The sequence below is a fragment of the Lethenteron reissneri genome, chromosome 34 (assembly GCF_015708825.2).
Source record: "Lethenteron reissneri isolate LAM-NWPU_2019-01 chromosome 34, ASM1570882v1, whole genome shotgun sequence".
Lineage (NCBI taxonomy): Eukaryota > Metazoa > Chordata > Hyperoartia > Petromyzontiformes > Petromyzontidae > Lethenteron > Lethenteron reissneri.
The window spans coordinates 12,749,957-12,776,597 of NC_083812.1; the positions used below are offsets into that span (position 1 = coordinate 12,749,957).

Consider the following 26,641-nt stretch of genomic DNA (forward strand, 5'->3'; position numbering starts at 1 on the left):
CATCTTCTTGGTTCTTTCGGTAAAGTCACGTAGAAGGGAAATAATAAAATAATAAAAATAAAACATAATAAAATACAATTCTCACGACGTTTCGGCCACAATGCAAGCAGCATTCAGACGCTGTCTTTCCGACAGACCTGTTCTTCACCTGAGGACGTCTGCTTGCGTTGTGGCCGAAACGTCGATGAGAATTCTATTTTATTATGTTTTATTTTTATTATTTTATTATTTCCCTTCTACGTGACTTTACCGAAAGAACCAAAAACATGCACACATAGTTTATATAGTTGAGTAAAATTAAATACAGCACGTACACGCAACTACATACGCTATACCAACATGCACCTGGCATGTGACGATGTATTAATTCATCGATTAAATCGCTTTACAAGCTCATGGTGACGTTTCACATTGTGCGTGTGACAAACACATTATGTACAAAATCGAATCACAGCCCAATTTAAAGAATTGCTGCAGGCCACGGTAAAGGGTGAAGAATGAATTGCTTGCCCAACCCGTGAGCACGCATACTGATCTGTCTCCATGTTGTCCGTCACCTTGCAGGCCGCTGACTACGAACAGAAAAAGCTAATGGCAACAAAAGGTACGGTGGAGCTTCTTTGAGCTTGGCAAAGGTTGCGGCCATCGCAGATCACTCTGAATTAGAACGATAGTAATACCTTCACTGTAATACATTACTGCGACTGTCCGTGGAGGGATCATCCGTCACCGTGCTTTGCTCTGTACTCGGCAAAGTTGGCCTCAGAGATTCCTGGGGCTGCGTTTCTCAATTCTTGTCCATGCGATTTCCCCCCCTCCTCCTACCGGGATAAAGGTTTCCGTGATTACCAACCATTCGGTGAATGAAGTGTGTGCAGTGGCTTAATGTTCACACGAATAAAAAAGAGTGGTAATGACGAGATGACAGACCCGTTTGGGACCCCAGGGGCCTGTAGGCAGCCAAAAAGAAACCACATTCTCAATAGAAAACCCAACAAAGGGGTTGGTTAACATAGGTCGGTTGTTGGAAGGTCAAGTTAGACAATCACATTGCAGCTAAACGGGCTTGGCGAAAAGAAATCCGAAGCTAGTGCACATTGTTACATTTTTGGGTGCCTGTCCACTGAATGATATCGTTAAGCCGGTTTTGAGCGGCCAGTATACAGTCTTAAGGTCATGGAATCCGGTTGAACACGTTTTACTCATTATCATATCTCACACATGCAGCGCTCCCCCCATCTCCTACGCCCCATCCATCCATCCATCCCATCCATCCCACGCATCCCCCAACCGTCCCCACACCCCTACCCTACCCGCACTTCACACTGAGCTTCAAGAAGCAGCATTTTTCCAAAGTCCAAAGAAAGGGTGACGTCTACGAGAGAACAATCTGATTAGGAGTGAAGACATTCCAGCTGCGCAGCCGACTTCCCTCATTCCTGCGTCATCCACACACCCCGGCCCGACGGCTGTCTCCAGCCGGCACAGCTACCGTGACGCGAGCGGGTCACGGCATCAAAGCATAACCCACGGCATTCCCCACGCAGATAATTGTTTTGGGTTCGAGTTTCGTGGCCGTGTGCCAGACAACACCGAGATCTCTTTATTTTCTTAGCGCAAGGCTGACTCGGATTTGTTTTGAGTTGCAGTTGGTATTTTTAGTTCATCAGCAGCCCTCAGGGTGGAGCGAAAAATTAAATTATAACAAATACCGGTGTGTTCATGTGAGCGTGTGCGGTGCAGGGGTTTAGCTGCACTGCGTTACGAACCCGGCGACCCGAGTTCGATTCCCGCACACGACCACGGACAGTGGTGAATATCTGAACTGGTCCTGGGCATGCCTCAGGTCGACTCAGCATTAAATTATTACCTGGTGCGTTGTGTAAAGCTCAGCACTTGGGGAGAGAAAGGCAGCCAGGCATGGCGCTTGACCTTCCACCCCGTCGTGTGCCGTGTCGGCCTTCATAGTTGTTCGCTAAAAGCACTTGCTCCAACAGTCTGTTAAGACTATAGGTGGGGATCTTTGTGTATGTGCACAAGTGAATGCACAAGTGCAGTATTTGCTTGCATGTCTCTGTGTCTTATATCTATGTCCACACTTTAAAAGTCGACACCCTGAGCAAGGAAACCATCCTCAGGCATTCCGATGACTCGCATGTCTTCACAATAATCCTTTTCAGACTCTAACGACTACCTCACTCCCGAAATAAGTTTCTTGCAACTTTCCGCCCGAGCGACTGCCCCTTCTTTACAGAACCCCCATTGTGGGGGTTAAGCCGCTGGGCCGTGGCGCGTGAAATTTGCCCCGCGTTGTCGAACAGGCATCACCTCCGCATTGTCTCGCTCCAGGAAGAATTTGCGGCGGCGCGATTCCATTTTTAACGGCCCACGCACAAATTCCAATCTAGATGCCGCAATGGTGGCGGTTGCGTTCGTCAGCGCCGCCACCGCCTCCGAGGTGAGGTCACCTTTCCCGCGCTCGCGCGTAGCCATGATGGCGCAGGGTGCTCGTTTGGCGTTGCGGTTCCGAAACAATGCGTTCTGTCGCGTGACATTTTTCCGGCTCGTCTCCCGTCCAGGCCGTGACGGGTGCGTCTGCCTACCTTTGCAACTGTATCTTTCAAAGCGCCCTCAAAGGATGCATCACGTTGCATTGAAACGGATCACGTGCGCCGAGATCTCCGGATAAATTTGACGTGAAAAGTTGAACGAAAATCGATCCCCGTGGCTCAGTGAAGCGAGGCATTTAATTGGAGTGGTGCCCATATTCAAAAGTTCAACATTATTTTGTCAATTATTTAATTCTAAAAACATTCGTGCTCGCACGTATTGTTCCCTTGCAACCAATACACTTCGCCAAAAATCAAAGGCCAAGAATAGCTTTAATATCGCATCAAGAAATTGATGGCCTGCGTTTGTGTGGCAACCTGCTTACCTCTGGAGAGCATTCTCCTTGATTACAGTTGAAAGGGCGCATGAGATTATCAGCTAAAATCAGACCAGAATTCTGAGAACAAAGTGACTCACCGGTTGGGTTTAACTTTGATATGTGTTAAGCAGAAAACCTGGCATGCACCAATTTGCAATTTTCATTGGTACATTTTTACTGCAAATCCGTGGAAAAAATCTGGCTATTTTTAAGGCGGGGAAAGAAAATTTCGGCAGTTGTAACTTTAATATGGCTCTTATTTATGGTTTTGCTGATGACACACACTTAAAGACACAATTACAGCTTAAAGTAAGGCATGCTCAGCCAACTCATCTAATCCTGCGAATGTAAAATATCAATGGAATGCACCTTGTAGCCTTAGAATCACGTACAGTCATACCCTGATTTACGTCTCCCCCCATTTATGTCATTTCCCAAATACGTCGTAACTTTTTTAACATCGCTACCTGACTTTATGTCGCCTCTACCCACACTTACGTCACTGACAGCATCATCCATTTTTTCTAATATCCATTGCCTCAGCCTTCACCTCCAGCTACCTTGTAAATCTCTTTGACTTTCATAATTTAGATATTTGTCGCACCTTTCAGGAACACGCCCCCAATGTTAAACCGGGGTATTACTGCACTGGGCGAAGTTTCGCCTTGACCTTTGACATTCTGAAACAAGTTAGTGTTTGCGCTGTTCTCATAATATTTTGTAGTTATTTACTGCTCTAGCGTTGATTAATACTTTTACATCTTTCCCGGTGAGCGTCGGCGTAATTATTTTGCTCTGCAGCTAAAGAACTCAACTCAGAATGTACAGCCCGCCCCGCCCTCCGGAGTTCAAGTTTAGAGCTTATTTTATTTAACCAGATCAGAACTCGAGGCCAGGTTAACCTTTTTTTTGCAAGAGTTCATCACAAATCCCCTCTCATCTCACTCTACTCCCCTCTGCGTGCGCTGCACTTTAGCAACCCAAGCATTTTCGTCATATCCCCTTTGTCAACCTTTCACTCAGTGGGAGATCGATCATTCTCCGATGCTGCCCCTGTAGTCTGGAACGTCCTCTCATCAGGCTCAAGGTCTTCTATTTTCCATCTGCCTATGATGGAAAATAAAAATGGCTGCCATTCCTGTATGACGTGTTGGGACGCGGTCGCATGTCGAGACGCAATATGTAATCCACGTAAATTGTGGACGGGTTCCACCCCCATTCATTTGGGCGTGGAGACATCTTGGTTGCGATTCACAGGCTGGATTAGGGCCATGGAAACTGTTTCGATGAAAGTAACGGGAAAATTGCATCGACAGAAAGCTCCGTCAGATTTATATTGCCACCAGCCAAACTCGTTACTCTTTGGCTTGGTTTTACCTGCCGAGTACAGCACGTGGTGTGCAGTTCTGGAACACCCCGAACCGAGCCATCTGCACTGTTGACTGCCTGCCATCGTACTACTCCTCTGCCTGTGACCGACTGCTTGTCCATCTAAATAACATAAATGTACCCCCATTGTTTCTGTACAGCATCATGATGTGCAATTAAATGCTGTATAAATCAAAACTCTTTTGTATTGTGAAATGTATTCAGGAGTAGAATGTCCTTTTGCTGCAAAGCGATGTTAATGACAAAGGTGGTGAGTTTTTAATTTCTACTTGTGCACCGCTACCAATGCAATCTCATCAGCTTTCACCAGGATCTGCGTACACTCTGAAGGGCAACAGAGCTGCGGAAGGAGTGAGTGAGCGAGCGAGCGAGCAATTACTTAATTCACTCTGCCATTCCTAACACACCACATTGTCCCCCGTCCCCGTTTGTAACCCTCACGCTGGCACGCGGGCGACGTAGCCATGCAGAAGAAGCCGGTGGTGACGGAGGTGCGGACGCCCACGAGCCAGTGGAGTGGCCTCGGCTTCTCCAAGTCCATGCCAGCCGAGACCATCAAGGAGCTGCGGCGGCCGAACCACGGGTCCTTCAAGCCGAGCATGCCCACCACCTTCGAGGTGCCCATCTCTCCCTCATCATCATTAGACTTGATCTAGCCACTGATAAATGATTGACTCCCCCCCCACTGAGCAGATGCCATATCTCTCAATCTCGCAATATAACAATTTGAGTTGTCCTCATTGATTGCTGAAAATCAGAGGTGGGACAAAGTCATTGTTATGCAAGTCCAAGTCGAGTCTGAAGTCATCAAATTCATGACTCGAGTCTGACTCGAGTCCAAGTCACATGACTCGAGTCCACACCTCAGAGGTGGGACAAAGTCATTGTTATGCAAGTCCAAGTCGAGTCTGAAGTCATCAAATTCATGACTCGAGTCTGACTCGAGTCCAAGTCACATGACTCGAGTCCACACCTCAGAGGTGGGACAAAGTCATTGTTATGCAAGTCCAAGTCGAGTCTGAAGTCATCAAATTCATGACTCGAGTCTGACTCGAGTCCAAGTCACATGACTCGAGTCCACACCTCTGCTGAAAATACTTTATTAGTTATCATTAATAAACACCGTGTGTACACCATTGGAACCTCATTTGCCAGTAGAAAAATATGAGAATTGGTTTTTTACCCTTTTATCTGGCAACAAAACTGACACTTTTTTTTTACCAATTATCATATTTTTCTACTGGAAAATGAGGTTCCAATGGTGTAAATGCTTACCCCGAGCTCTCATACTCTGATGGTGCATTGTCTTTGAGTTGTGCGCCTTTTGGCGTCATCTGGTCCAACACCATGTGAGACTAGGCTCTAAGGAAAGCTTCTCGGGTGTGGACCAATCAACTTCAAGGACAGTGCATACATTATCAGAGTTATGTTTTTTGTTTACATTCCGACTGCAGGTATTGTGGTCTATGCAAACATGACTCCTTGTAAAAAAGGTGTCAGTTTTGTTGCCAGATAGAAGGGTAAAAAACCAATTATCAAACACTGTGTGATCGAGGGAAAATATATATGAAATACATTTTTGCTAAAACATTGTTCTTAGCATTAATAGCATCATAGAAAGCATTCGTGTTATTTTCTCTACTCTGGATATTGGCCACTGCTCAAAACCTTGGCTTATAGTGCAACATTCGCTAATGATGACAAAATAAAATCGGGTTCAGTCTGTGCTGCTACACCATTGCCGGAAATCTTATTTGTATTCAGTAATATTCCTCCGTGCCCTCTCTCACACCATTCCAAGGTCAGGATCTATTTTTTCATAATGTTTTGGCTCCTAATGAGAATGGTATAGCAAGAACCATTTTCCCGCTGAAACGCCGTCTAGTTCATATTTATGTAGAACTTTTTTCGCACACTACATAGCCAATTATACTAATCAGAGGTGCGGACAAACAAACCTGTGGACTTGTTTGTATGCTTGCATCATGGGAACACGCTACAGCTATGAGCTGTGGCTTACGCAAAGCAATTATTATTCAGGGAGATGCGTTGTCGGAGTCCGGGAGCGAATCGGAGAACTGGCGGGAGCGGAACGGCCACGACTCCTCATCAGGGACGGAGTTCCCCACGAGCGGCAGCAGCCCTAAGCGCAAGGCTAGCGTCAAGTCGTGTACGCACACTCGCACGCACACGCACGATGTCGTACAGCGCTCGTCCACACGAGTGAACGCACGCTCACACGCAATGCTGCACAGTGCTTGCGCACACAAACAAATGCACACTTACGCGATACTGAATTGCACACGCCAGCACATGGCACGATGACTGGTAGGCTTTGGTCATATCGCATACACCCTCGCACGATGCAGCACCACACACACAACATGACCACATGACCTGGAGACTTTTAGCATTGAGTCATTCCGTGTATACACACACACACATGCAATATCACACTGCACACACTTGCTGTACATATATTTTTTTATTTGTGTGTCTATTGCATAATTGTGATATTCAAGTAACCATTCAATTTGAGGGTTCCTTGGAAAAAGTTTATAACCCACATTTTAATTGTTCATGAAGTAGACCCTGTTTAGAATAGCCTCATTCAGTGGGAGAAAGGGTGAATTATTGTGCGGTCATCTGCGGGGAGATGATTAAAGCTATCAGAAGAGGATTGGGAAGTCTTCCAATGAAGGTAACACGTGTTATCGAGTAACTGAGTTTTGCCAGGACACCCTTCATTTGTACCAACATCGCAGAATGTTCTCACACTGGGAGTTTGCACATCGTGTTTTTGTTATCGCAGAATTCCGCATCTCCCATCCAACTCCTGTCAGCCATTGTTAAATATCAAAATCTGGCCAAATTTCAACGTAGCCCTGACGTTGCAGCCTCTTGTTATACCAGGCTTTCCCTGGAGACCTGTGCGCACGTTGCCCGCTGATGGCTGTTTGTTGGATGCCTTGCAGATGAGCACTACCTGAGCAGCAGTGGCTACATGGAGAGCATGCCGCGAACTCCCGCGGGCATAGCTGGCGCTGGCTGCTCCCTGGGTTCGGCCATCAAGGGGAGCGGCGGCAGCAGCAGCAGCAGCAGCAGCTCCGACCTTCCCGAGCTCTTTAGCAAACTGGGCCTGGGCAAGTACACCGACATATTCCAGCAGCAGGAGGTGAGGCCTGGCACCCGGTGAATCTTCCCCTCCCAGATGTACAGGTTTCCTTACGTGGAAATAGATGCGTTGCAAAAAAATGGCGCACAAAGCGAAACCGCACAAGAATGCTGCCTGCTGAGTTCCACATCCGACCACATAGCCGCGCACGAGTGAATTGAAACCGCATAGAGAAAGCTTTGGGTAGAAATAGGTTAGCCGCATGAATGTAAAAATCCCACATAGAGCGAGGGAAACCTGTACAGAAAACTCCTGGACATATTTTGAGAAGAAGAATATCTCAGAATAGTGGAAAAGGGGGGGGGGGGAACTAAATGTACATGCATTGTCTTGAGTGGTACATTATTATTACACAATGAACTAACACCAGGACAGATTTCCCAGTACAGCTGCCTCATCAAGAGGACTTCCTGGGAAAACCAGGACAGGTGGCAACCATAGCTGTATCTTTGTCCCCACTTCTAACAGTATCTGGACTTGGGTCCAGGGGATCTCAGAAACACACTGGGTTTAAATTAAAAAAGCAGGAGAAATATCTCACCTTATTGGAAGCAGAACTGTCCTGTTTTTATTATATAAGTTAATGATAAGGATTTGCATTTATCCAATACCTGAACTACTGACTTTCACATCTGGCTTCATGTGCTATGTTGGTGTTGTATGTTTATATATATATATACAGTAACCTCCAGACAAGAGCTGTCTGTAATCGGTTAGACGTATGTAGACATAGACGTTTGATTTAAGCTGCAAGAACCCGATGGGCTATGAAGCGATGTGTCACAGGCGTCCAGCCCAAAGCCGGGGTCAAACAATTGATGGAATGTATCACATGTCACTTATGTATCCTTCACGCATATTTACTATTTCTATGAAATGCACGTATTCCCAAAACATATTCACGATATAAATTACAAGGATGGATATCAGTGGGATGGATAAAAAGAAAAAAAAGCATACCATACCCCCGATTTTCATAAATTCTCACTTGATTAAACGGCACATTCAAACAAAATAAGTGATGTTTGCCTCCTCTCCCCGATCCCTCAAGACCACGATGCTATCTGCGTGGGCTCGGTTTGCCCTTGATTCTGTACTATTACATTGCTGTGGCTGTTTACCCAGCATAGACTCACCGAGTCTCATGACTCTTTTTCAGGAGGGTCCTGACAGCCTTTCTCAGTAGGGGGCAATGATTGCTATGCATAATCTAAATTGAGTAATTAGCAGTGTTCATTCGTTTCTTTGGCAAATTTGGACCATGACGCCAGCACACAGTGGCCTACTCACGGGATGTTTGTCATGCACTGCGAAGCAGATGGCGCGTAGTATTTTTGGTTAATGCACCCGCAATATTAAAACAGGGCAGCCGCTCAGTTAGAGCCATAAACCTCCACAACAAGCGGTAAATGCGCTCCTGCAAGGCCATTGCATGTATGCACCCTGGAGGTGTAGATGGGCATTTGTCTGCCACCGATGTGGTGAGGTCCACTGTAGACCACATCTGCCTCATCTCTCTCCACTTGCCCGCCACTCTGGAGAGAATGGGAAGTGAGTGGAGCGACGTGCAAGTGCAGCAGGCGGTGCTCAATCGTCCATTCGTCTCCAAGATGCAACATTTTCCAAACAGCTGCTCATCGCCGCAGGATGTTTTTAAGACAATATAAGGAGCTGGGGAAATGCAGAGATAACACCGATGACAACATTCCACCACTTTATTACATCAACCTCCTCCGTGTCGAAGCAATTGTTCCAAATATCGTGCATCATAATTGCGGTGTCACCCGTGCCACTTTGTGGGAGATTGAGCAAACTGGCAGCTCCTCAGAGTCTCATGTCACTCCTTTGCGAAGAGAATTGGCGAGCGAGTGTTAAATGCCGTCTGTGAGACGTAATGTATGCAATAGCTCCAAGCCACAACATTTACAACCTTGGCTCTCCAACACACCGGTGTGCTGTACTAGTGACGAATTGGCACGTTCTGTTTACGTGACAACCCTTACTAATTGGCCGTGTCGGGTGGTGGCGGGTTTTAATGACACATTTATATATTTACGCGATCAAACCCAAAAAAACCTCTATTATGGATGATATTGGTCACGAAAGCCAACGTGTATGCATATACGTTGTGGCGTTGAGATGAAGCGGCTGCTTTGCACGAAATTCGCCCCTGCATTAGCGGAGGCGGATGTGGGTGCGTGTGTGTGTGGGGGGTGCAAGGGTTTTCAGCCTTGCATGGCTTTGCGAGCAATTCCTACACATTGTGTAATAGCACCCGCGATGTGAACACGACATGTTATAGCCTATCTTGTTTGACAAGCTGCAAGCTAAGGCTTCTGTGGCTTGGAACATCTCTCCAGCTGTGGTCAAATCAATCCCTTTTGTGTGGTCTAATCCTATAGCATGCACAATTCAGACAAAATTCTGAATATAAATGGACAGCACAGCACCATTATATTATTTATGTGTTTTGCCTTTTTACACTTTTAGTTGTCATGCTATGACAAATTCATTTCCATTCACAGAACAGTGCATCACCCCATATTAAAGAATGGCCTGTTAAAGGCGATATCGCAGAACTCCTTTGGAGACATTTTCAGTTGCCTATTGTCCACACCCTGTGGCACATGTACTCACATGCCCTGCTATATATGTGCTCATCACATGACAATGAAACCAAACATTGTTTTAATAATCTGAGCTGGAAGTATGCCAGATTAATTAAAAACCGAATGTAATACGCGAGTTCGTTTTTTTTAGTCAGTGGTAACTGGGCTGAGACCATCAACTCACGACACTCGAGAACTCAGCTTAATCATCGCCAGCTGAAAACTGGATTTGAATCCAGGTTCTCAGCGGTGCCGGGTCAGTGCTCTGACCTGGTATGAGCCATCTGATCTATTCAGCTACCTCATCGCTCTTTTTCCCTGGATTTTGCAGATCGACCTGCAGACATTCCTGTCGCTGACCGACCAGGACCTCAAGGAGTTGGGCATCAGCACGTTCGGCGCTCGACGCAAGATGCTCCTCGCCATTTCCGGTGAACTTAGCTGGCATGGCATGTAGGGCCACTCCCCTATGTCCAACTTGCATACTCACTGGAAATCATTAACTTCCACCGAAAAACACACATATACATTTTTTGTAATTTAAGATATTTTTTTGTTCAAATAAAAATTGTGTAGAATTTGTAACGCGGCCAGTTTCCGCACGGAGGCGTGGGGAAAACCCCACAGACAAACGCGAAGGCAGCCAGAACCGGCACCATCAATTTCCCAATATCGGTGGTCCTTTATTTTGATCTTTGTCCAACTCTATTCATGAGTTTAACATGTAGGCTTTCACGACTAATATTATCCACCTGCCACAGTCAGTTAGTCATTGGCTGTGTGGGGGGGTGGCGGGTTTAACGACACATTTATATTTATGCAATAAAAACCAAAAAAACATTATTATCCATTAATGAGTGTTCATACCTGCGGGAGGAGACTGGAGCACCAGGAGGAAACCCACGTATTCGAGGGGGACAACACTCAATCTCAGTACAGATGAAAATGAATTCACTTGCTGCCATACCCTGGCAAGCCAGGAGATGGCAACCTAAATGCCCATGCATAGGGAGTTCCACCAAATATTACATGTTATGAAAATATTTAATTGGGAAGAACAGCAGTGCACTATAATCCCAGTGTCCTGGGTTCAATTACCGGTTAAGGCTCACATCAGTGGGGCGACCGATCCTGGTCACTCCTACCTTTACCAACCTGGATGGACCAGCGTGGTGATGTATGATAAATCAAACCCCCATAATGGACATGGAAGCCATCATCCAGCAGCATACTTTACAAAGAGTTGTAAATAATAATTATACATCTCATTGTTACGTGTTACTACCTCTCCATATTTTTCTTCTTGTTTCTTTCGGTAAAGTCACGTAGAAGGGAAGTAATAAAATAATAAAAATAAAACATAATAAAACAATTCTCACGACGTTTCGGCTACAACGCAAGCAGCCGTCTTCAGGTGAAGAATGAGACACTACCAAACTAGGAGCTTATATATAAGCTGCATTGGGGGTTGAAGAGCGCCTTAACAAAAAGAATGTGCATGTGAAGAGGAATTTAGCATATTCATGGAAAATGCGTAGGCGTTGGGCGGGGGGGTGTCAAAGTCATATTATGCCCATGCATTATGCAGGATCAGCAGCAACCAAGGGGGGTGCAGGGATTAGCAGTAACAAAGGAAAGGAATGTTAATGATATGTAGCTGCAGTTACTCAACAACCACGTAGAAAACTAAAGTATAAACTACATAAAAAACTAAAGTATAAACTGCATCGCACCATCAGTATACTTACTATACTCTATAATAAGCTGAGTTACTAACAGCAAGTAATACATTACAATTCTACCTCGTAAAAATTCTATAATATGCTTCCATCTAAACCTTATTCTCTTATATCACACGAGCATATACCGTACTATATACTGCCATAGATAAACCCAACATTAAATTATATACTGTATTGCTGTAAACCAACCTATATCTTATACATTTAATATAACACTATGTATTATTCTACACACCCTAATGTGTATCGAAATGGTTTATTACGTCCTTCCAATGATTGCTGAGCCAGAATCCATCTTCTCGGTTAAAATTGTCTCTGTGTTTGTATATGTGGATCGCCTCATGAACGAATCTCTCATGATAGCCAGATGGCTTGCAGAGAACCTCTGTCTTGGAGAAGTCGATATCATGTGAGCCCACTGAGTTGTAACAGTGATCTGCCACGGCTGAGGTGTTTGTCCTACCGTGTTTCAGGTCAGCTTTATGTTCACGGATGCGGTCCGAGACATGTCGTTTGGTTTCCCCAATGTAACTGCTACCACAGAGGCAACTTAGTTTGTAGACGCCAGGGTACTGTATGTCTGGAACCACATCTTTTACAGACGGTACCAGATCACGGATTTTATGTACTGTGTTGAATCGGACCTGGATCTTGTGTTTAATCAGGATTTTGGAGATCTTTTTTGTGACTCCAGCAATGTAGGGTAAGGTGATGGTCTTGAAAGGCTCCTCAACAGGATCCTTCTTGATGGTTGGAGTGATGGCTTTGCGGATTGTATAGTCGGAGTAACCATTTGCCTTAAGAGCTTGGCGTACGTGTTTGAGTTCACTGGAAATGTGTTCATGGTCGGAGATGCATTGGGCTCTATGATATAGAGTCTTGATGAGGGAATTCTTCTGGGATGGATGGTGGTGGGAATCCGGTTTTAGATAAGCATCCGTGTGGGTGGCTTTCCTGTAGACAGAGTGGCTCATTGAACCATCAGGTCTCCTTTTGATTAGGACATCCAAAAAGGGTAGCTTGCCATCATTTTCGACTTCCATGGTGAATCTGATGGCTGGGTGTATGGAATTGATGTGGTCGAGAAATTGGTCTAGAGCAGGCCGGCCATGTGGCCAGATGACAAAAGTGTCGTCTACGTACCTCTTCCATAAGGTCGGGCGTAGAGTGGCAGTCTGGATAGCGTCCGTCTCAAATTTCTCCATGAAGATGTTGGCTACAACCGGAGATAGGGGGGAGCCCATTGGGGTGCCCTCAATTTGCTTGTAGAAGGTTCCATTCCAGGTGAAGTATGTATTGGTTAAGCAGTGTTTCACCAGGGGGGGTACCCCAGCATTCAGTCCTTGATGAACCAAGTCTTCAATGATTGCGATGGTGTCAGGCACAGGTACCTTGGTGAACAAGGAAACCACATCAAAACTGACAAGCAGGTCGTCTGGGGACAGGGCAATCCCCTTGATTGTCGATACCAGGTCAGTAGAGTTTAGTACTGCAGAGGTGGTTTTTCCAGTGAAAGGCCGTAGGATTTCGGACAAAAAACGAGCCAGTTTGTAAGTGGGGGAGTTGATAGTAGAGACAATGGGACGAAGAGGTGTATCTTCTTTATGTATCTTTGGCAAGCCGTACAATCTTGGTGGTCTGGCTGCAGAAGGTTTCAACGAGAACTGTTTGGTCTGATCAATTAATGCGGTTGAAGCAGAAATGATGTTGTTGGTTTTGGAGACGAGGCTGTTGGTGGGGTCTCTTTTTATTTTTGTATAGCTGCCATCGTTTAATAGTTCTTGAATTTTGTTGTTGTATTCTATTTTGTCCATGATGACAGTGGCATTGCCTTTGTCGGCTGAGAGGATGACAATGTCATCCCTCTTTTTTAATTGAGCTAATTCAAAACGCTCCTCTTTGCTGATGTTGCTAGCTGGCATCTTAGCGTTTTTGAGGGTTACAGAGATTTCAGATCTTGCTACGTCTGCAGCGATGTGACTCAAGCCCTTGAGAGCTACATCTACTCGAGCAATTATATCATTAACTGGTATGTGTCTAGGTGTGACTGCAAAGTTTAGTCCTTTAGCTAAAACGGATTTCAAACCTTCAGAAATAGGACTGTTACTGCGATTAATTACGACTTTGTTAATATCTAGCTTTTCAATGTGTGGGTCCGGTTTCTTGTTTGAGAGGCGATTGAATTTGGAAATCAAGTTGTCCTTACATTTAGTCGACATAGCGGCAGCTGAAGAGGCAGTCATTTTTTCCACATGTTCCCAATCCGATGTGGACATTGTTACACTCAAAGATAAGTGTGATTTGTAGAGTGTCTTGTCTAACTGATCTAGTTCGGTGCGCGTAAGTCTGATTTTCTCTGAGATAAGAGCTAAGCTAGTTCTAGACAGAATTCGTTTCGCATTAGAAGAAGTTACAGCAGCAGATGTTAGTGTAAATGCGTTTGGTATTACCTTAGAGTCGCGGCATCTCTTCAGAAAGGTGAGAGACTCGATTAGCTGAGCCTTCTTATCCCGGAGCTTGTTGAAGGATCTCAAAGTTATGTGGAAACCCTCCCCGTAGAGGCGGTTAAATTTCGATTTAAAGCTTTCGTGACTGCAGGGATTCATCTTCTTGTTTCTTTCGGTAAAGTCACGTAGAAGGGAAGTAATAAAATAATAAACATAAAACATAATAAAACAATTCTCACGACGTTTCGGCTACAACGCAAGCAGCCGTCTTCAGGTGAAGAATGAGACACTACCAAACTAGGAGCTTATATATAAGCTGCATTGGGGGTTGAAGAGCGCCTTAACAAAAAGAATGTGCATGTGAAGAGGAATTTAGCATATTCATGGAAAATGCGTAGGCGTTGGGCGGGGGGGTGTCAAAGTCATATTATGCCCATGCATTATGCAGGATCAGCAGCAACCAAGGGGGGTGCAGGGATTAGCAGTAACAAAGGAAAGGAATGTTAATGATATGTAGCTGCAGTTACTCAACAACCACGTAGAAAACTAAAGTATAAACTACATAAAAAACTAAAGTATAAACTGCATCGCACCATCAGTATACTTACTATACTCTATAATAAGCTGAGTTACTAACAGCAAGTAATACATTACAATTCTACCTCGTAAAAATTCTATAATATGCTTCCATCTAAACCTTATTCTCTTATATCACACGAGCATATACCGTACTATATACTGCCATAGATAAACCCAACATTAAATTATATACTGTATTGCTGTAAACCAACCTATATCTTATACATTTAATATAACACTATGTATTATTCTACACACCCTAATGTGTATCGAAATGGTTTATTACGTCCTTCCAATGATTGCTGAGCCAGAATCCATCTTCTCGGTTAAAATTGTCTCTGTGTTTGTATATGTGGATCGCCTCATGAACGAATCTCTCATGATAGCCAGATGGCTTGCAGAGAACCTCTGTCTTGGAGAAGTCGATATCATGTGAGCCCACTGAGTTGTAACAGTGATCTGCCACGGCTGAGGTGTTTGTCCTACCGTGTTTCAGGTCAGCTTTATGTTCACGGATGCGGTCCGAGACATGTCGTTTGGTTTCCCCAATGTAACTGCTACCACAGAGGAAACTTAGTTTGTAGACGCCAGGGTACTGTATGTCTGGAACCACATCTTTTACAGACGGTACCAGAAAAACCACCTCTGCAGTACTAAACTCTACTGACCTGGTATCGACAATCAAGGGGATTGCCCTGTCCCCAGACGACCTGCTTGTCAGTTTTGATGTGGTTTCCTTGTTCACCAAGGTACCTGTGCCTGACACCATCGCAATCATTGAAGACTTGGTTCATCAAGGACTGAATGCTGGGGTACCCCCCCTGGTGAAACACTGCTTAACCAATACATACTTCACCTGGAATGGAACCTTCTACAAGCAAATTGAGGGCACCCCAATGGGCTCCCCCCTATCTCCGGTTGTAGCCAACATCTTCATGGAGAAATTTGAGACGGACGCTATCCAGACTGCCACTCTACGCCCGACCTTATGGAAGAGGTACGTAGACGACACTTTTGTCATCTGGCCACATGGCCGGCCTGCTCTAGACCAATTTCTCGACCACATCAATTCCATACACCCAGCCATCAGATTCACCATGGAAGTCGAAAATGATGGCAAGCTACCCTTTTTGGATGTCCTAATCAAAAGGAGACCTGATGGTTCAATGAGCCACTCTGTCTACAGGAAAGCCACCCACACGGATGCTTATCTAAAACCGGATTCCCACCACCATCCATCCCAGAAGAATTCCCTCATCAAGACTCTATATCATAGAGCCCAATGCATCTCCGACCATGAACACATTTCCAGTGAACTCAAACACGTACGCCAAGCTCTTAAGGCAAATGGTTACTCCGACTATACAATCCGCAAAGCCATCACTCCAACCATCAAGAAGGATCCTGTTGAGGAGCCTTTCAAGACCATCACCTTACCCTACATTGCTGGAGTCACAAAAAAGATCTCCAAAATCCTGATTAAACACAAGATCCAGGTCCGATTCAACACAGTACATAAAATCCGTGATCTGGTACCGTCTGTAAAAGATGTGGTTCCAGACATACAGTACCCTGGCGTCTACAAACTAAGTTTCCTCTGTGGTAGCAGTTACATTGGGGAAACCAAACGACATGTCTCGGACCGCATCCGTGAACATAAAGCTGACCTGAAACACGGTAGGACAAACACCTCAGCCGTGGCAGATCACTGTTACAACTCAGTGGGCTCACATGATATCGACTTCTCCAAGACAGAGGTTCTCTGCAAGCCATCTGGCTATCATGAGAGATTCGTTCATGAGGCGATCCACATATACAAACACAGAGACAATTTTAACCGAGAAGATGGATTCTGGCTCAGCAATCATTGGAAGGACGTAATAAACCATTTCGATACACATTAGGGTGTGTAGAATAATACATAGTGTTATATTAAATGTATAAGATATAGGTTGGTTTACAGCAATACAGTATATAATTTAATGTTGGGTTTATCTATGGCAGTATATAGTACGGTATATGCTCGTGTGATATAAGAGAATAAGGTTTAGATGGAAGCATATTATAGAATTTTTACGAGGTAGAATTGTAATGTATTACTTGCTGTTAGTAACTCAGCTTATTATAGAGTATAGTAAGTATACTGATGGTGCGATGCAGTTTATACTTTAGTTTTTTATGTAGTTTATACTTTAGTTTTCTACGTGGTTGTTGAGTAACTGCAGCTACATATCATTAACATTCCTTTCCTTTGTTACTGCTAATCCCTGCACCCCCCTTGGTTGCTGCTGATCCTGCATAATGCATGGGCATAATATGACTTTGACACCCCCCCGCCCAACGCCTACGCATTTTCCATGAATATGCTAAATTCCTCTTCACATGCACATTCTTTTTGTTAAGGCGCTCTTCAACCCCCAATGCAGCTTATATATAAGCTCCTAGTTTGGTAGTGTCTCATTCTTCACCTGAAGACGGCTGCTTGCGTTGTAGCCGAAACGTCGTGAGAATTGTTTTATTATGTTTTATTTTTATTATTTTATTACTTCCCTTCTACGTGACTTTACCGAAAGAAACAAGAAGATGAATCCCTGCAGTCACGAAAGCTTTGAATCGAAATTTACCTCTCCATACTCAAGTGAGTTTTGCCGCAGTACTCAACTCTGTTGGAACCCGTCCGTGGAAATTCCACACTCCCATGTTTGAGCCTATAGATTCATAGAATGAGCAAAGTTGAAGTGACAATGTGGTAGAAAAAAAACGGGCTGCTTGTTATGAGAATTAGAGCGAGTATCTTACGGACACGTTGTGTATTTGAAGTCTGAGTGTTCTTCCCTTGTTTGCATTGTCTCCTGACATTCCACTTCCCTTTCACGCTCAATAATTTACGAAGCAAAGCAAACGAGAGATTGGCAGCCGATTTGTGTTAATGTCTTTGTTCAAGGCGGAATTTTCTCGAAATGTATTTTTAAAGGCCCAATTTAAAATAAGCTGGTTATAGCTACACGAACATACCCTCTATCTTAGAAGCCAGGTGACCTGTGTCAAGTGTGTCAAATTGATGTTAAATCATTAGACCAGGGAGGTGCAGGGAGCATGCCCCAACCGCAAGTGGTTTACACCCTCAGTGTATGGACGTTGGGATAGGAGGAGGAGAAGGGGGATCAGGAGCAATACTTTTATATATATAACCAGCTTTCATCTGGCCTAGACCAATTTGATAAAGGTGAACCAGGTGCTGCAATTCACTGAAGCGGTCCCTTATTTCCGTGGAACATTTCATTAACGCCCAGCCCGAGACCACCTGACACTTACTGTGGCTTGATCCGTTTCCAAAGTCATTATCAAACGTGAATGACAGCTGCTGCTTCCGTGGCGTGCAGATGGTTTTGCTTTGGTTGAGGAGTGCCCCATTCAAAGTGCCCAAATTGCGGTGCATTTACATCGCATACAAATCGTTCAGTATATTTCATGCGCATATCTCCGCGCAAAGCAGCGTGGATGAGAATGTACGCTTGCAGTTATGTTGAGAGAAACCAAAGAGGAAAACGTGGACTTTAAGAAAATATGCGGGCTAAAGAGACATCATCCTGACTGTTAAGAAATGTAAGTTTGGGTTGCGCAGGACATGCCACTGGAAGGGCTAATTGCTGGTGCTTGTGAATAAATGATGGGGTGCCAGTCAAGGGAGGAAACCCCACGCAAGATTTCGTCCACTAGGGAGACGGAGTGATGAAATCAGCTCATGTGTAGGTGGATTGCTACATCGCAGTACTGTGAGCAGGCCTGCATCTAGCAATGCATCGTGACTGATGATAATAACGATGACACTTCAAAAGCTGCTAACGCCATGGGGAGCTCACTTTACTAATTTAAAAACATTCTTCACAAAACGCGATTGGCATCGATTCCCTCTGGAAAAGGCCTGGCTGCTGTTGTCACATTCAAGGTCAGCAAAAACCCGCCGCCCTCATCCTGTCACATTAAGTTATTATTTTGCAGCTGTCCAGGGCCTGTAAGCCCAGCCATGAGGTGCTGACTGCCAAACTCTGCCAGTCCTCAGTATTGACGCTGATCGATGGGATAATTTCGTATTGATAACACAATGGCCTATGAATCCGGTAACGTATGTTTGATTTCCGGTCGCCGCTAGCAGTGAGTGATATTTGAACGAGCCTTGCACACCCCCCCCCCCCATACACCCTCACCCCCCCAACCCACCACAACTTTAGCAACTTGCATAGACCAGCATGGTGAAGTATGGTCAATAAACCTCCATTACGAGAGTCTGTCATTTCAGAGTGGATGGATACATTGCTATGATTGTTTTATAGATATTCTATTGGAGCCTGCAGCCCAGTTTACAATGGGAGCTAATTATTTTCTCGGCTCTTACTATTTTTACCGTTTTAATTTTACAGGTAAGGCCCACTGAGCTATGTAGCTCTTTTTCAGAAGCAACTTGGCCACAAATTGTCCACAAATTTTATTGGCTTATCATGTGGAAATTTATAGTAGCCAAATGCACTAAATGCACGTTTATAAATCTTGAGAGAAAAACTGGATGACCCGGAGTAAAATCTACATGATCACGGGAAGAGCATGCAAACTCCAAATATACAGGCGTCAGGGTCGGGATTAAACCAACGACCTCCTGCATACCAGGCGAAGTAGTTCACAACTCGCTACTGTGGCACCCAGCTTATTGGACATCCACCCAACCTCTCTTGGAATGGAATTCCCTCCTATCGTCTCTTTTGCAAATTCCCTATTACAGTGCTCAATTAAAACATATATCAACTCTTATCTTTTACACCTTCAATAATGCCGTTTGTTTCCAAGCGTTTGGCATTTTGGGCTTTTCGACAATGTGCTCAGCAACCCAGATGAAGAAAAATACAGTAGTAAATATCAGAGCTGTAGGATTGCAATACAAACGTTTATTTTTGTCCACCCCTACGAAGGCATATTGTGGACCACCCGTTTGTTATGTCACCGTCAGAGAGAAGTCTGCGCTGTGCTTACGTTCGTGGGGGTTTTAACTGCAAAGGGAACTCTAATCCACTCCGCGTTACAGCCGCGAGAGATGCGTTGTGTGTGACGGAGAGAGATTTTGAGGTTTTCTTGTTGAATTCTCTCATTGCATACCAGACTGGCCATGTTGGCATTAACCAGTCTGTCACCATATCGCTTTGTCACACCTCCAACAACAATGCACAAGCACACACACACGCACGGATATACACACACACACACACACGCTGACACACCGACTTGTCAACACTCACCGATTCACGCACACTTGTCATCTATGCATCAACGCACATTTACACACACAGACAATAGCAACGACCCACCATATAGCCTGCACAGACCATTGGGGCAAGTGCTGTTAGTGGGCACAGACAGGCACCTATTAAGCCCCGTACAGCAAACTAGAGAGTTGTTGCCAGGACTCCGCCTTTGTCTCCCCAGTGCTGATGCTTCCACACTAGATACTCGTGGTAACGCAACACGCAAACCGCTGCACCACCGCTCCTCACACACGCAAACACGTTTATGTGGCGCAGTGGGGGAGTGGTGGCACAGTGGTTAGTGTGCTTCTCTACGAACCCGGTGACCCGAATTCTGTTCCCAATCACGACCACCAAGAGCTGTGATGATTATCTAAACGAACCCTGGAACTCCCTCGTTCGACTCAGTCTCAAATGAGTACCTGGTGCGGTCTGTAAACATCGCCATGGGGGAGACAAAAGCAGCCAGGCGTGGTGCTAACCATCCATCCCATCATGTATCATGCCGGGCTTCATTGGTGCTCACTAACAGCACTTGCCCTAACGGTCTGTTGAAGGCTATACAGGGGATATTTGTCTGTGTGTGGCACAGTGATCTGGTGACTGAGTTCAATTCCCGTTCGTGACCACTAACAGTGGTGAATTTTGGAACTGGTCCTGGTGGGCTTTCCCTGGGTGGACTAAATGAGTACCTGGTGCAGTGTGTAAACATCATCACTGGGGAAACAAAGGCGGCCGGACATGGTGCTGGCGACCCACCCCCTCGTGTGCCGTGCCAGCCTTCATGGGTGCTCGCTAACATCACTTGTCCCAACAGTCTGTTGTGAAGGCTATACAGGGGATCTTTGTGTTCGCATGCAGACCTGAACAAGAGCCGCAGGAAGCTCTTTGACTCCCCGCTTCGCTCCGCCTTCCTGGAGGGTGGTGCCAGCGGACGGTTACCACGACACCACGGCGAGATGGCCAGTCAGAGTGGCCGGTGGTGACGGGAGCATTACTGCGGTCACTCTGCAAACCAGCACCGTTGTTACTGGGAGATCAACGAAGCTTAACCTGTGCAAGATTTATTTAACGCTGTTAATGACCAACAAAGGACAAGGGGAAAGTCACACACTGAATGTTAAGATATTTTAGCTCACGCCTGGCTGTTTTTTGGTGCGCGCACGCGCGCGCGTGTGTGTGTGTGTAAAAAATACTGCGTAACCCACGGTGTTACGATAATACACTTAGTCTGAAAAAAATGTAAGTATCGCAACAGTGTTTTGGATAGGTTGTGACAGATATATATGTGTGAAGATGTTTAATACGGCTGGTGATGTTTTAGCATAAATGTATCTAATGTCTTGTTTTCTTTATCCGTCGAAAGGTTAAGCTGCATTAGGTACTACGAGTGAATGTCTATGCACAAGGGATTAAACGGAGTGCCTTGTTTTGTTTCATCAACACTGTATGAGGACCAAAGTTAAAGACCAACATTGTCAAGCAAAGGGGTAGATTAGTGCTAAATCGTTGTAAAATAATGAACATGCACTATGTCCAGTCACTGGAATGTTTTTATGAGATTTTTTTTACACTAAAATGTGTGAAGTTAAAACATACCGTTATTTTGTGTTGTTCTTGTAAATTACATCAGAGTACAACCAATCCAAAGGGGTTAATTCTCCCCATAACTAAGGAACGCTGCTCTTTGGACAAATACCATATTATCGAGGGCCACACATCACTCCTCCCCCACTCCCCATCCACCATCTGCCAATGGCAATGCAAATTACCGGTTAGTAGAGACAAAGGCAGAATTCTCTGACTACAGTTCATTGCTGAAGGGCCTCTGCCACATATTTTCTGGACATGACCTTGTGGTTTCTTGGGTACATTCCTTGTGATAAGCTCATGCCAGCTGGGTTCTGGACCAAAAACGTGACCTCACAATTTATATGAGAACCACTCATCACGGGCTGCAGTCTTAACTAAGGCTGACATTTTCACGCGAATCGGCAAGCACTTTAACAGAGTAGAGACTGCCAAATACATTGCTACGGCCGCCTCTAATCTTAACATCAGAGGAGATTGTTGGACAGCTGGTTGTCTCCTTTGACCTGCTTGGTTGAATTGTTTTTGTGCAATTTTTAAGTGGGGATTTTTTTTTATGGAATTGGATGATGATAATAACAAGCCCACCAATGAAGGGATCACGCTAGAAAGTAAAATATATATGCACGTTTACAAGCAGCAAACCAATGTTGTTCAAAGAGCACCTGAAAGCATAGTTAATATACGATACAATACCGGGCAGCATTTCCCATATATGTGTAATCCCATTTTCACGATCATGTGTCAGTGTGCAGGAATGTTAATGTGCTAGTAAAGCAGATGCTTTATTTCTCATTGGAGGAATTAGCTTAACATGATATGTGACGACGTGACATTATCACTAACGGGACCAGCGTGCCAATTGGAATGTTAATATATAATCAACGCAATTCAGCGGGGCATTCATAAAAAAAGCACGAGACGGTAATTAATTATTCATTTTAAGAGAACAATTTACCCACCAACACTAGCCATTAAAAAAAAACCGTAGTTCACAATTTTGGCTGACTGGCTATCATCTGTGATGTTGTGCGAGATGTACGGCATGGGTTGCGCATGAAGGGAGGGTGTTCGCGGTCTTGGCAAGTGCTCGCAAGGTCACTCAAACCCTGTCCGTGTGGTGACCGTTAACCGGAGCGTCTGTCGGTGAAACACTGGCACGTGACAGCTTTAGGGTTCACACGTATTGTTTTCTTATTATTATTGCTACTATGCTTGTCTACCCAGGAAAGCCTCACTGAATCTGAAAACTTTTAACCAAGCAATAGTAGCCGCAAGGAGAAGTGTCATGCACACCACACGCACGCACACACACACGAATGTATGCAGCAGCTGATGCTGTTCGCCAAGTGGCGGTAACGTCACCATTATGTTGGTGCCAGGCTAGGTACCCTTTTAGGCCACGAGAATATAGGCATGGACGCGAGAGCGCACACGCAATTTATTTCCAGAAGAAGGCCCATTGAAATCTCCATGGCTTCTCTACGAACTGTTATTGGGTCTACTCCCTTGCGTAACGTCATCGAAGCAGCACGTTGTTAATGCTATATATCAGCGGTCGGGAACCTATGGCTCGCGAGCCATATATGGCTCTTCCGGTGACGGCATATAAAATCAGTTTGGGACTGATTTTAAAATAATTGTGATATTGCTTAATAATACTGTGTCATTTTAAAGTAAACAGAAATTAGTTTTGAAGATAAAATTTCTCGGGTCACGGGTCCCGTGACCAAAAGTCGCATTAAAAGTAAGACATATTTAATTTATTATACGTTAAAAATACTATATGGCTCTCAATGAAATATATTTAGAAATATTTGGCTTTTATGGCTCTCCCAGTCAAAAAGGTTCCCGACCCCTGCTATATATTAACACGCATTCACTGTAACCAGTCGAAGACGCCCCTCCCCTGCCCGCTGCTTAGCCTTATTGTCTATAGGGGGAACGTGTTGTTAACAAGTACCTCTTAATGCTAGCACAGCACACAAGAGCATTGTGTGGACAGCACCACGCCGGACTGCCTCTTCCTCCCCGATGCTGACACGTCACACCATACGTGAAGCTGAATCGGTGCAGGGGAGGCCTCAGACAGGTTCAGACCCCATGTGTCACCGATGTTAGCTTTGGTCTGGAATCGAATCAAGTTTTCTGGAATTGTAGCCCAGTGCACGACACTACTACATCACAGATCCCCACGTGACGTCACTTCGGTGCTTGTGCCAGGCTACGTGCCGTAAGAGACCATGTGATGTATCACATATCAATTCACCAAACCATTACATTGTGAAACATCATGACTGCCAGGCCAATAAATTGTGATGCCACACACTGCTCAAACACCCAATTTGCAGACCGCTCCACAGAGGGTTAGGCAATGTGCGTGGCCTCACTGTAACGTGGACTTGCAAGCATTGAGCAGCACCACTCTCAACGAGCACTGCATTAATGCAATTGCACGTTTAGCTTGCGTTAAATGCGGCAGGATGTTACTGCGGAGGTTTTCGTGGTCGTGCTCCTGTTTAGCTCCCCGTTGCTCCACGTGTTGGGAACGATGTCCGACGTTTCGCTCCCACGTGCTGGGAGCATCTTTCAGGAACTGAATGGGGTGGCTCACTTTCATCTGCTCACTTTCTCGGTCGATTACGACAGCGCTCATATAATCACAGGGAGAACGTGAGCCACTCCGTTCGGTTGCTGAAGATGCTCCCAGAACGTGGTGCGAAACATCGGACATCGTGCCATAACAACACGGGGTACAATCCGAACATGCATCAGAGAGCTACACCACAATTATATTTACGATCCGCAAACACAATACTCGTTCATTTATACAAGTGTTTATTAGGTAGGGCTTTCTCCCAGTGGGGAGCGGTATTGTAGCGGTTAGCATGCTGCGCTACAAACCCGATAATCTGAACCAGTCCTGGGCCTCCCCTAGGTCGACTCAGCCTCAAATTAGTACTTATTGGGTTGTGTAAACATCACGACTGGGGAGACAAAGGCGGCCGGGCGTGGTGCTGGCCACCCACCCCCTCCTGTGCCTTCATAGGTGCTCAGTAACGTAACTTGCCCCAACAATCTGTTAAGGCTACACGGGGGATCTTTGCCTCCCAGTAAGCATAGAACATTGGACCAAAGTTGGTTCAACGGTTCCCAACACATGCATGTTTACTGGGCTTAGTGTGTGAGTGGAGCTTGCTTCGTCAAAAGAAATAACGTGTAATGGGATAATAAATGAATGTTTTTTTAATGATGCAGTTTTAAATAGGCATTTTAAATAGGTTGTTTATAAATCATTACATTTTTTTCCCCTCAAACAACCACAGATGTATTTATACGATTTTAAGAGCATTTCATTTTTCTTATAACCAACTCTATATTCTTCACCCATATTTTAGTGGACATTACTAATAACAACTGTTATGAGATTTGTTTAGACGACTAACACACGGAGCTCACGTTCTCTCCAACGGCGTGCAGTACAGTGGCACACGTCCCACGAGTTTCATGGCATAAGGCTGGATACCCGTCACGGTTGAATGTTCTCATTCAACAGCTCTGAAAGAAGATGGCAAGCCCCGAGCGTCATCAGCCAGTGGCTTGATCGTTCCCTATCCGGCAGCTTTCCAGTACGCACACACGCGTGAACTAGACCACTGCTGGAGCATGTTACCTATGAAGGTGTGTAGGTTGGTGTGTCTGCGGGACATGACAACGTCGCGGTGGGCTTTGTGTTAATCAACGCACATTCCTGACAGTGCACACGATAATGTAAATCAATATTGGTTCTCAACAATATTCGTTCCACCTCAGACAGTAGCAAATATTCATAATAGGGTTTTGGGTCAGATCGCGTTATTTATAAATGTGTCGTAACCCTCCACCACCCGATACGGCCAAACAGTAAAAAAATGTGTCACGTTTTCAAAGGACAAATTAATTGACTTCTTTAGCCCACCGGTGTGCTGAAGAGAGAATCAACACCCTGATGCTGCTGCTCTATTTAAGACCGGAAGCAACAGGAGAGCTTCACCAATCTTGCCCGATGAAGCTGATTGTAATTATCAGCGAAACGTCGTGCTACTCAAATTTTAAAATGCTGTTGATTCTCTCTTCAGCACACCGGTGGGCGAAAGAAGTCAATTAATTTGTCCTTTGAAAAGGTGACACATTTTTTACTGTTTGGCCGTGTCGGGTGGTGGAGGGCTACGACACATTTATAAATAACGTGATCTGACCCAAAAACCTATTATGAATAATATTGGTCGCGAAAGCCTACGTATTAAATTGAGTAGCAAATATTTTGGCCAAAATTGCTTCCTACCAATTGAACATTTGTTCGTGCCAGCTTTAGGATTTGTAACAACAACAACAATATAGACGATTACAAATATTCAGAATGGGAAACGGTTCCTGAATATTCCTTCCCTCGGGGAAACCCATGCATTCGTCCCTTGAGGAACAAATATCCAGAGGAAACGTGCATTTAGTGACAGCTCAATCTCAGCATCACCTCCCTTTGGGCTATATCTGTATACGTATGTTGAACTTCCTTCGCACCGTACGTAACCAACCGTGCTAATATACACAACAGCTCACACCTGCTCCGTCACGCCCATAACATCGCTCATAAACATCGTCAAACCTCAGAACTCTACTAATCAAATTGCCCGCTATTTTGTGTCCGAGGCTCACTTGTTGGGTTTTATTAATGCCCTGCTACACCACTTTGCTGTGGAAGCTCATTCGTTATTTTCCCGCCACTTTTTAAAATAAATAATTTATTTCACGTTATGTTGAATAATACTAACAATATCGTTTTCTTATATATATATATAAACAATTCCGACACTGGTTCTTACAAGTTTGCCTTTTGATGATAAAACT

At 44.9% G+C, this 26,641-nt stretch overlaps 1 protein-coding gene across 2 annotated transcripts in view; it reads left to right on the top strand.

The window, feature by feature from the left end:
* Nucleotides 1-25,720, top strand: part of BICC1 (BicC family RNA binding protein 1) — a 108,728-nt gene extending 83,008 nt beyond the window's left edge. For both annotated transcript variants that reach the window (XM_061565314.1, XM_061565315.1), the window contains exons 17-22: nucleotides 565-604; nucleotides 4,781-4,935; nucleotides 6,359-6,488; nucleotides 7,294-7,493; nucleotides 10,434-10,533; nucleotides 21,026-25,720. In XM_061565314.1, the coding sequence (XP_061421298.1) occupies nucleotides 565-604; nucleotides 4,781-4,935; nucleotides 6,359-6,488; nucleotides 7,294-7,493; nucleotides 10,434-10,533; nucleotides 21,026-21,150 (750 nt within the window). In that variant the 3' untranslated portion in view covers nucleotides 21,151-25,720. The remainder of the gene's footprint in view (nucleotides 1-564; nucleotides 605-4,780; nucleotides 4,936-6,358; nucleotides 6,489-7,293; nucleotides 7,494-10,433; nucleotides 10,534-21,025) is intronic.
* The last annotated feature ends 921 nt before the right edge of the window (nucleotides 25,721-26,641 follow it).